Raw genomic sequence first — 11,889 nt, forward strand, 5'->3', positions numbered from 1 at the left:
CAGGAATGACAGCTCTTTGTGGGCCTACGCAGAGGTGAGATTGGATTTTTCCATTGGATTTGGATCGTTTTGGTAATTGAGCTTTGTGATAAACAAACGTTTAGATTTATACGCTTTGTTCAGTCAGATAACCTTCACAAATCAACACCACGTTTCTGATATTTGAAGCATAAATTCAATCGCCAGAATCTAAAAGCTAAAGTCAGGCTAAAAACAAACTACATTATGGCTGCATGACTCAACATCGCCATGACATTGAGGTTGTAAAGCTGCGTTTGGCGTGATGAAGCTCTGTAGTCTCATTGAGCCGCTTGTAAGCAACCACCTTTTTTAAAACACATTGGAAAATTCCGGTCGGCAAATGATATTTTGTTTAATTTAACGCTGATTTGTGACTATTCATGTAATTATTGTATGTTTGCTGTTATATTGTTTTGTTGTAGTTGGTGAGGATTTATGTCTTGTGCCAGAGAAACAATAATTAAATATGGCAGCATTACCAGGTAATACTGTGATAAAAAGTGTAAACAGGATGCGAGACATATTCCTTTTCACACAAACCCCGAAATAGGCAAACAATTCAGAGAAAAGCAGGAAACTATAGAAACACCAGAGGAGTATTCCACCAAGGTGGATAAAGGAAACGGCCGGTTTATTTTGATAAATCTCGCTTATTTAAGTGAGGGGGGTTTATGTGAGTCCCAGCTCAGTAACCATAGTAACCCAGCTCAGTAACCATGGTAATTGTTCTGCTGAACCAGTGTGCTCCATGGCAGGATAAGTGTCGAGCTTGGTTTAGCTGCGTGTCAAAAAATCCTGAAAGTCAGCTCGGTAAAGCAGCATACCTTCACGTGTGCACCGTGTTTTAGACGTTTTTCTCACAGTGAGACGGAACATAAATGTGAAGAGTAAAGAGTTTAATTTTAGGTGTATGTTGTGGCGACGCCCCATTTCCCATCATGCCTAGTGATAGATTGTGGTTTGCGTTCGAGTTTGATGATCTATGTTCGAAAAAAGCAAATGCCACCTCTTGTTTGTGTTCATAATTTGTCTGTTCAGAACATGGAGGCTTACGCTGGTTATTGCCATCTTTGTCTCAAAAGGCTGACTTTATCCTCGAAATTTCGACTTTTTTTCCCTAAACATTTCGACTTTTTTCTCGACAGTGTATTTCAGCTTTATTCTTGAAACTTTGATGTTTAAGTCAACATTTTGACTCTTGAATCCCCTTCTACATTATCGGCTCCCACCACTCTGGACAATGTCTTTGCACTAAATTTTCATTTGCAGCTACTTCCTTTTGTGCTTATTGTGATGTTTTCTGTTGACATGTGACAAAAGAATTAATGGTTTAGGTCAGAGTTCACACTGTTCAGCATTTTAGGATAATTACAGCAAATGCATTGTATGTATGTCAGTTCTAAGTAAGACAACGGAATAATTTTGAAATGATCAAGCCTACTGATGGTACGGCCGCAGTCTTACTGTAGCCTTTCTGACTGTTTACTTATCGTCAAATACTTTTTCCTGCTTTTCCTGCTCTTGTTCAACCTTACTTTTGCAACATAATGTCCTCTTTTCGAATATTGACTGCTGTTTTTTTCTCCGTGCACACACTGAGTTGAAGCTCTTTCCAGCCTGGCTCGAGTTAACGCTGATTGGACGAGGCTGAAGTGCGTTAGTGGGACGGTTTGAGCGTTACGTGGAAGTTGATGTTGAGTCAAACATGGCTTTTTGAATTGAGTTAGATTTGCGTAGCGACGTTGATGGAATACTCCCCAGGAACCCCAGTCTTCTGTTTACGCACCCATAAACACAAAGATGTGATTGTCACCAGTCTGTCGATTTTAAGAGAAAATAAGAAGAGTTGGAATTCGCTCAGTCGGAAAGGTATTGACTTAAACACACGTTTATCTGTCCTTGCGAGGACATATGTAGGACAGTATAACATTAACCATGTTCTTGATAATGGGGGGCGGAGGGTGGAGGTTGTGCGGCAGTTGGTGGGCCAGGACCATCTCCCAGGCGTCGATCAGTTTCACATTGACGCCTTTGAACACGGCTCTCAGCACCTTGTTACACTGCAGCGAGTGCCAGTCGCTGTTGGTTAGCGACACAGAAAGTGTCAAAATTTTGGGGTTTCCTGTCCGTATGATGACCAGCGTGCCTGGAGCCCTGTCCAGCAGCCGCACCACCGCCCTGCGGATGTTCTGCAGCCTCCGGATGTAGATCTCCATGGGGAAAGTGCCGAAGTGAGCCCAGATGCCAAAGAGCACCACAGTGTTGCTGCCTCCCTTTATGCCATCTAGTTCGTTGGCGATGTATCGGAGCTCGCTGGTTGAGACGGGGACAATGCGGATAGGAGGGCCGTGGAAGCGGTACACCACCAAGATTTGGTTAGCGTAGTCCAGGGACATGTAAGGTCCAGCTTTCTTCGGGCTGTGCAGGTCAAACTCCTTAAGACCTAAAAGCGTTACAGAGGTCACAGATTAACCCTTTGAAACCTGCATCAACATCACTGTTCTTGTGCTACTTTCAGATGTCTTTATAATTTTTTAAAAATCTTTGAGCACTGAGCAAATTGTTTTGATTTCTTTAAAAAAAAAAATATGGGGAAAAATGGCCAACAACAACATGGCAATGAGTAGACTGATTTTTTTTTTAAGCTAGGAAAAAAATTCCAGAAAGCCATATATTTATGATTATCATAATTATACATTTTAAATTATTTTACATCATTATTATGATTTTTTTTTTATTCCCTTTTTTAATTTTCAAATTTTGTTGTTTGTTATTTGGTTTGTATATGCAAATGTGTGTGTATGTACATATATATATGTAGAGGGAGAGTGAGAGAAAAAGTGAGGTAAAAATTTACAAATAACTAGGGAAAAACAATGTTATATCATTAGGATTAATGAATATGGATAATTAATGGAATGGATTTGGATATTAATTGTTTATTGTGATTAATATAATTATGTATTTAACATTTTAATTATGCAAAAACATTTATAATTAATTATAGATAATTATAGTTAGACTAAATTATTTTCATCATTTTTTCCGGGTTATTTTCTGTTTTGTTCTGTTACATTTCATCCCTTTTTTGCTAATTTCAAGTCATTTTCTTGTACTTTTTACTAATTGATTGCTAATTTGTGGGTCATTTCTTTGTAAGTTGCTCATTGCCTTCTTACCATGTTTTTGAAAGGAATCAAGCCAGTTTGCCCAGGTTTCAAAGGGTTAAGCTGCAGCCTGAACGAAATCAAACTGTTGTCAGATACCTGGTAGTGCTTCCTTGAGGTATTCATAAAACTGCCTGACAGTGGAGTCTCCGTACATGTGGACCGCCTTGCTTTTCAGACACTGAGTGATGGTCGAGGTATTGAATTGGCGAACTGTGGTGCCATCCAGCGCTCGCCACACACCTTGGTAGTAATATCCAGAGGGTCTGGATGTCACACTGCTGCTCTTCACCTCTGGTTGACCTGAGAGGACATTAAAGAAGAAGGTGGGTTTATTTTATTTTATTTTTTTTAACTGCCATCAAATTCCAGGAAAAAAACAAACAAAACCAAAGTGTAAAGTCATTTCTGATTTTACTCCTCACAGACTCTAGATACACTGCTAAACCAGGGGATTTACGCGTGAGCAGTGCCATGTGCGTGCGGAAACTGTTGTTTTTTATTTTGGCGCCATGTTCACAGCTAAGAGCAGCCACACTGTCAGAGTGAGCAGCTGCCGCTCAGCTGCCGGATATCTAGAATCTCGCATTTTTTTCCGTGCAGTTTTCAGCAAAAATAGACAGTGGTTTTTTCATAATTGTATTGACTTTATGCCACCTTTTACTAAAGTTTCAGTGTCTTTTTTTCACAGACATGAGGAACTGCGAATATCTTTCTTACTGTTCCTGTTTGTTTCAAAATAAAAGTCCTCTGACAACATTTCTGTTGACAGAAGGCATTTTATTGTGAAATATTTGCAGAACCGTGTTGATGATGCAGGAGCTTGCACGTCTTCATATATTAGTGGAGAACAACCAATTATCTATATGACACTGCAATATACAAGAATGAAACAAACAAAATCTCAACCATCAACTGTTCAAGAAAACGGGTAACTGCAGCATGACCAAGGACACCACCCACAGACAAACAAAGCATACAGGTATGCAGGTGCATGCATGTATGTATGTATGCAGACTATGTTTAATATATATGAGTATGGGTGTTTGTGTGAATGTGGAAATTCAGTGGGACATACAGTAAATGTGCATGTACGCATGTATGTGTATGTATATGGATATGTGTGTTTATGTTTGTGTGTATGCACGTCTGTGTGTGAATATCTAAGTGTATATGTTAGAGATGAAGCTCACACATTTATTTACTGACTGACAGAGAAGGGGTAGGAAATATTAAGTTAGTACTTCCTCCTACTCCCTTTCGAACATGTAAGATGCAATATCTTGTTGCTTATTTAAATCCTCTTCGAGTTTTTTCGAAAGGTTATCCATTTTTGTTATTGTCATTTTGTTGATTTAAAAAACAAAATCTTTTTCTGTTTGTTTCTCATGTTTAAGATAAATACGTCTATGGTTAGGTCGTGCTGAGAATGGAACAGGACCGGATCACGAGAGTCGACTGAAGAAGGACACAACAGGAAACCTGGGAGGCCCCAAAACAACCTCTGCAGAACTGTGACACAGGAGCTGGAAAACATGAGCCTGTTATGGGTCGAGGAGCAACATGCTGCCGAGGACTGAATGCAATGGACAGGGCGTGTTGAAGCCTTATGGTCCACAGGGGACAAAGAGGAGTAAGTTAAAATGCTACTTTACTTACAGGGCAGGTGAGTATGAATACTCACAACACTGTTGGCTACATAGAGCCTGCACACAACTATAAATCTGCTTTAATCCTTTGAAACCTTAAAAAAATCTCTTGATTTCCTTCAAAAACATTGTAAGAGGCAACAAGCAACTTAACAACAAATGGCCCAAAACGTAGCAAGAAATTAGTAAAAAGTTAAAGAAAAATTACTTAAAAATAAGCAAGAAAACAAGAAAATGACGTCAACAAATGACAAAAAAATATAGATCATTTTTAGATAATTTTTAATACATATATGATACAATGCCATACTTTATTGTCCCTGAAGGGGAAATTTGTCTTGGACTCAGCGCTGCACAGATAATAGAGTGGGGAAGGGATGACGGGAAGTTAGCATCGCACTGTGGTTCCCTCGTCAAAAAACTTATGGGATTTTTAATGGAATTTTCGATCGGCAGAAATGTGCTCTGTGATGAACACAAGTTTATGAGACTTACAGGTTTTGTTTAGCGTGATAATATTCGCAGATGTACACCACTTTTGAGTGTTTTGAAGCGTAAATGAAATCGGCAGAAGCAAAAGCTACTGTTAGGTTATACACGAACATAGCGGTCGCACGTATTAAACGTCACAAGTACAAACACTGTAAGAACACTTTAAACCCTAATCGAAAAATATTATAAACAGATAAACCTACAACTTCAGGTGCGACTCTGTAAAACCATAAAGGCGAACAAATGGATTTAATGAGTTTCTGTGTCCACTGAGGACGTCTGACGTCCCCAACAACCACTGTAGTCTCATTTAGCTACTTGTTAACAACCGCATTTTTAATTAAAACCTTAAAAGTTCAAATATCGGGTTTTGTATTGTATGTTGCAGAACAAAATATCTCAATATCTTTAGCCTGTGTTAACCACAGACCTTACTTAAGGCATTTTACCCAAAAACATTTTAAAACCATTCAAAAAGCCCATAGACTTTAAGACGAGGGAACGTGCTAAAAGGCTAACGGACTTCCGTGTTTTAGGACTCATTACTTCACCACTCTATGCCTCCGCACTTACAACAAGTCAGTAATCACACCATGACATTAAAAACACAACAGCCTGAACAAAAACAACACCAGATGTCAAACTGCACATAGTCACATGCACTTAACACAAATTGTGCACACATTGTACGTGACACGTACTGCACACGCCCTGTGATAACAACACGTATTGCACATGTCCAGTAATAAAACACCCTGAGAGTATATAACACAACCTTTCTCCGGCAGCTTTGTTTAAAGGTTTAACATAGGAAGGAGCAAAAGAGTTTTTAAAATGACGGAGTTTGCAGTGGGGGACTCTCCATCGGCAAGAGCTCGTACTCTGAGCAGAGGACATGAGACGGGTCAGCCACTGTCCTCTGGGCCTGCTTGAGAACAGACAGCTCGTATATGGACTCGAGGGTATCAGCCCCGAAAAAACAATATTGATTGACCCCAAACATTTTTTCCTAGTTTTTTCTTTTTAATAATAGCTAATAATTCCACCCAACTAATTTTCAGAATATTTACTTGTCACATATTCCTAATTTTTTGCAGTTTGGGGGACATTTCTTTCTGAGTTACTCAGCATGTTTTTGAAAGAAGTCAAACCAGAAATGGATGAAATGTTTTTTTTTCCCATCTATTTTTATGTTTACATAAACTTTTAAATTATTAGAATTATCAATTTCATTACAGGCAGTGTTGGCAGTTGTAAAAATCGTGCTTTACCTTCTTTTCTTGGCATCACGGTGATACTTGCAGGTCCTGAAGCTGGAATGAAGACTTTCAGGTTGATGCCTCTGCAGAAAAACACACCAAATTAAATTATTCTTGCACATACTTCAAAATGAACAACAAACACAAGAAAGGAAGACGAAAAGCAGACAACCATTTGAAACCCTTGAAACCTGTAGATTGACTGAACTTGAATGAACGTGTGCTACATTAAGATCCCTTTCACAAATATTTAACTCTTTGAACCCCTGGGCAGAATGGGGAAAAGGCACTGAGCAACTTGGTAAGAAATGTGCCACAAGTTGTTAGAAATGAGTAGATTTTGATGTTTTTTTTAAAGCTGGGATTTTTTTTTCTCCAGATAACTGTATTCGAAATGATCTATACTTATATATTTTAAGCCATTTCGCAGGTCGTTTCCACGTTTGTTTGGTTTTTTTACTTGTTCAGTTGCTTGTTTTTTTTTTTTTTTGGTTAGTTTTTGGGTTGCTTTTTTTGAATTTTCAGGTAAATTTATCGTAGATTTTACTCTCTTTCAGGTAATTTCTGGGTCATTTCCCTTTGAGTTGCTGATTGCGTTTTGTTCTATGTTTTTGAAAGAAATCAAGAAAATTTGCCCAGGTTTCAAAGGCTTAAAACTAGAAAAATCTAGAACTTAGATGGGGAACAATTGTAAGTTAAACATTACAGAAAACGTATCTCCTAAAAATGGATTTAAAAGACCACAAAATAACATGAAATTGCAATGTTCTAAATTATAATCTAGACTGCTAAGTTTAATTTTTTTAATCTTTATTAGACTTTAAACATCTCTAGATTCAGTCTTAAACTGCTGAAACACTTAATCAAGGTGATACATCAGGTCTCACTGGACTTATATCAGAAGTCACATGAAACGTCCCGTCTCTCTGCCCCCTCACTTTCGAAAGAGCTTGTCCTCGTTGGTCTTGAAGCTTTGTTTGTTGACTCCCATGGCGTGGTTAACCCTGGCGTCACAGCTCAGGCTCTTTGGCTTGTAGCAGAACCACGGCTCGCCTGTGTGGATGTCGGTGAAGTTGCACAGCGGCTGAGTTGGACGAAGACAGACGTTACAGATGGTGGTTTGAGAGACTGAGCCTGAGCGGAAGACGCTGTGGAAGTAAAGTCTGTCAGGTTGTTCAGTGTTCAGCCTGTTCAGCACCGGAATAGCTTCTCTGGGGTGAACCAGCGTCACCTGATCAGATAGAGAACCAGAGTTTTCAGTCAAGTCCAATCAAGTTCAAATTCGTTCAGTCATGTCAACAAAGACAAATTAAATAGATGCTTGTAACGACCTTGAAGATTTTAATTTAAATCAAGTCATGTCAAGTCGGACTCAACTTGCTTTGCTTGGGGCCACTTTTGTAAAATGACAAGGGCCAGTTGCAGCAGCGTCATGCATGTTTCTCGGATTCTACGACATTTCTCATGTTTGAGGTCGTTTCGTAATTTTGAATGTTTTTTGGGTTTTTGGACATTTCCTGGATTTTGGGGACATTCCTCAGATATTAGAAGGTTCATCTGAGTTTGGGATATTTCCAGGATTTAAGGATATTTCTAGAATTTTTGGACATTTCTAGGATTTTTGGATGTTTCCAGGATTGCAGAACATTTCTAGGAGTTTAGGACATTTAAAGGATTTTAGGGCATTTCTAGTGTTATCGGACGTTTTTAGGATATTGGGACATTTCTGGGATTTTCGGACATTTCTTGAATTCTAGGACGTTTCCAGGATTTCATGATGTGCTCGGATAATGGGACGTTTCCAAGAGTTTTGGACAGAATTTTAGAATATTTCAAGGATTTTGGGACGTCTTTGGGATTTTAGGACATTTCTAGGATTTTAGGACACTGGTTGCTTTGCTCCTCTGTCCAGGGGACAACAACGGTTATTTTCTGCACATTTTGACAGATAATCAGCTAGGACTGAGTGATTAATTGAATTATATTTTCAATTTTGATTTTGGCTTCCAACGATTATGTAAGAAAGATTATCGAGATGGAGCGATTGTGCTGTATTCTGTTTTGTAAAGACTCTCCTTTTGTGTTGTGTTAAAAAAATCCAGCGCGCTGCTTTCCTTTACAGCCGTGTGCTCAGTGCTGCCAAGCAAGCTGCGCTATAAACTACCGCTGTCCATCAGCGTATCTAATGCCACGAAAGGTGGCTTTTGGCGTCGATGTGCTGAAACACTGATTTCGTGGCAAAATACTTCAGAATGTGAACAGGCTGATTAAACACCTACAGTACAACCACGTTTAACATTTTAGTTTGTGGCATCACCTCAACCTGTGCGTCTCCTTCCCAGAGCAAAGAGAAGACAGCAGAGTAGCTACCGTTAAGATGATCCACCACCTGTCCGACCACACCTGCACCAAGCTTCGGGTTGTGCAGCCGGGTGAGTAAGAAGTCCCCACCAGACTTCCTGGGATGGCCCTGGAAGTCAGACATTTTGATCATAACCTCCAGCTGATCCCCTACGTGCCACTGTCGTCCTCCGCTCCCTGGGAGAATGGTGAAGTTGCTGTGAGCTGGATCGCTGGTCTCCTCCACAGAAAAAGAGGCCTGCAAAAATGGAGTGTCAGGCCAAGCAATGGAGTCCAGTAGGAGGCGTTCCTCCAAAGCATCTTCAGGGAACAGCGGCTGGAAGGTGCAGAAGTTGTGCTGCATGTGAGGGGCAGTGGAAACTCTCGGGTAGATGATGGTGAAGTTCATTTTAGGATTAAACTAACAGAAGGAAGAGAGAAAGATGGTGACAGTGATGCATTAAACAAATACTCTGAAAGCAAAATAAATAAACCAAAAGGGCCAAGAGGGAAGATTTTCCAGCCATAAAGCTCAAACTGCTCAACGTTTAAGGGATAATTCACCTTAAAATGAAAATTCAGTCATTATCTACTCACCCTCATGCTGATAGAAAGCAGGTGAAGTTTCATAGTCCTCAAAACACAGCTGGACTTTCACAGGAAAAAGGCTTTGCACTCATCTCCCAAGCAATTGAAGCAAAAGGTGACAAGGATTCAAATGTAAAAAAAATACATAATAAAACCACAAAATATCTCCCTACTGCTCGTCTGAAGTAATCCAAGTGTCCTGAAGCCCCTACGTGCCAAGTTTTTTTTGTAAAAATCTCACTAGTGTCATGTTTTTAGCCCTTTTGGAGGCTGTAGCCCCTGGTGTGGGAGCTGCGCTCACGTATGTGCACTTCAATGGAAGAGGAAGGCTGTGTTTGCATGGTCCAACAAGTCCACCACCGGTAGGAAAAAGAATCAAAATGACAAATTACTCCGGCTGTTCTCTACTGATCAACTTTGTCCTGAAGCCTAAACTTGCCAAGTTGTTATGAAAAACATCGCTGGTGCCATGCTTTGCACAGTTGTTTTAAATCCAACAAAGAGACTTGTTGTTTGTTGCTAACTCCGCAAGTCTCCGTGTCTGTGTGGGAGGCCTCCAGGTAGCATGTAAACCCTTGTGTGCAGATAGTGCAAGCTGTGCTTGGTCTTGCGAGTGTGTTTATACGTGAAAGGAGCTCCGGCACTTGGAGCTACAGGCTCCAACAAGGCTAAAAACATGACGCCAGTGAGGATTTTCAAAACAACTTAGGGCACGTAGGCACGTAGGGGCTTCAGGACACTTGGATTACTTCAGACAAGCAGTATGGAGACATTTTGTGGTTTTATTCTGTATTTTTTTAATGTTTGATAATTATTCCCCATTTGCTTCAATTGTTTTGGAGGTGAGTGCATTGCATTTTCCCTGTGAAACTCTGTTTTGTGGACAATAAAACTTCACCTGAATTTCTTTCAGCAAGAAGGTGAGTAGATGATGATTTAATTTTAATTGGGTGATCTATCCTCTAAGGCCCAGGAATACCACCTGTGTCGCCTCATGAGGGCATATTGCTTGCATGATTTAGGTTTAGGTGTGGTTTGTTATGATAAAAGAAAAGATGTAGCTGTGTCTTTAAACAATCTGCTTTAACAGAAATTAGACTACAGACATGAGCATCCTGTGTGTGGGTTTCCAAAGACATATTATAATGTCAGAGGTCTGACTGAGCACATTTATGTCGCTTTACACAAAAAATAAAAGTCTAATAATTGTTAAATAATTTTTAAAAGCATGCTCTGCCAAATGGTTGGTCCTTCTAAAGAGAGTGAAGCTCAGCTAATAAATTTACATTAAAGCAATAAATAAAACACAGATGAATATTTACTGCTGTTAATACCATGTATTCAGTGTTAGCTCATTATATATTTGGTGAAAGGAAGTATGTCAGTCTGATTTTTTCACTATTTCTGTGGTGTTTTCAAAGTACTGTAATGTTAAATATCCAGAATAAATACATGGAAATAATAATAGTACTGCTAATACAACTAATTCCATAGACACGCATTGATATATGTAGACTACACTAAAATGTTGCTTGACCACAGTGACATTTCAAAACCACATCTCAAGATCTAATAACATTTAACACTTCAAACAGGGTCCATCCTTTTAAACCATCCCACTGAAACCAAGCACTCACCTCCAAGACATCCATGTTATGAAGCACAAGGATGAAGACAGCAACAGCCATAAAAAGGAAAATGGCACCGAACTCCTTCCTCATACAAGCTCTGGCCGTCATGGTAGTGTTCGTCTATAGCTGCAGCACACTCTGACCAGGTCCTGTGATAAAGGACTAAAAGATAAAAACAAAAAAACAAAAGGACATCTGACACAGTGATGCCCTGAAGAACAGCACCTTCCTATCCTCTATACACGAATGAGATGCGTCCGTCTCTCTTCTCAGGAAATTGTTTGGACAGTTCAATCATTCATCACAATTAAATTCTGAAGCCGCACCCTCTCTTATCCTCTCAGTTGTCATCCCCATGTGACCTGCTAATGTACCCTTTGTGCTATAATGTGCAAGTCTGACTCTGTAACTGTATAATCCTTCACAAACTCTCACATCACATCTCTCACAAACACTACCCCCCCCCCAAAAAAAAAGGCTATATGAGAAGCAGGCTCTGTGAACAACTTTAAACAACTGAAAACCTATTTTTCTTCAGACTGGCTATTAATAATTATGTGATGATAGTAATTATTATTTTATATCAATTCTCAAATTTTGTTGTTCTTAACGGTCTCTGTACTTTTTAATTATTTTTTTACTTGTTTATCACTGCTTTTTTTTTGATTGTCTAATCTTGTTGCATTTTCTTTTTACTGTGGGGCATTCAGAGCTGCATCGCTTGTATGAAAAGTGCTCATTT

At 39.4% G+C, this 11,889-nt stretch overlaps 1 protein-coding gene across 1 annotated transcript; it reads right to left on the minus strand.

Moving 5' to 3' along the window:
- Positions 1 to 1,910: 1,910 nt before the first annotated feature.
- Positions 1,911 to 11,482, minus strand: LOC121948791 (NXPE family member 3-like). The gene is made up of 6 exons (XM_042494260.1): positions 11,154 to 11,482; positions 8,906 to 9,349; positions 7,527 to 7,819; positions 6,601 to 6,671; positions 3,288 to 3,491; positions 1,911 to 2,464 (listed from the first exon to the last, which is right to left on the minus strand). Exons 1-6 carry the CDS (start codon positions 11,253 to 11,255, stop codon positions 1,911 to 1,913), a joined length of 1,668 nt encoding a protein of 555 aa, XP_042350194.1. The 5' UTR covers positions 11,256 to 11,482.
- Positions 11,483 to 11,889: the final 407 nt, after the last annotated feature.

The sequence above is a fragment of the Plectropomus leopardus genome, chromosome 2 (assembly GCF_008729295.1).
Source record: "Plectropomus leopardus isolate mb chromosome 2, YSFRI_Pleo_2.0, whole genome shotgun sequence".
Lineage (NCBI taxonomy): Eukaryota > Metazoa > Chordata > Actinopteri > Perciformes > Serranidae > Plectropomus > Plectropomus leopardus.

Bases quoted from the DNA above. Each gene is read 5' to 3' on its own strand.
- LOC121948791 (XM_042494260.1), bottom strand. From the start codon at position 11,255: ATGACGGCCAGAGCTTGTATGAGGAAGGAGTTCGGTGCCATTTTCCTT. The intron at 7,820-8,905 runs GTGATGCCACAA...CTATCTGATCAG, and splicing joins AAGGAGACGCACAGGTTGAG to GTGACGCTGGTTCACCCCAG. The intron at 3,492-6,600 runs GTAAAGCACGAT...ATGTCCTCTCAG, and splicing joins CGTGATGCCAAGAAAAGAAG to GTCAACCAGAGGTGAAGAGC.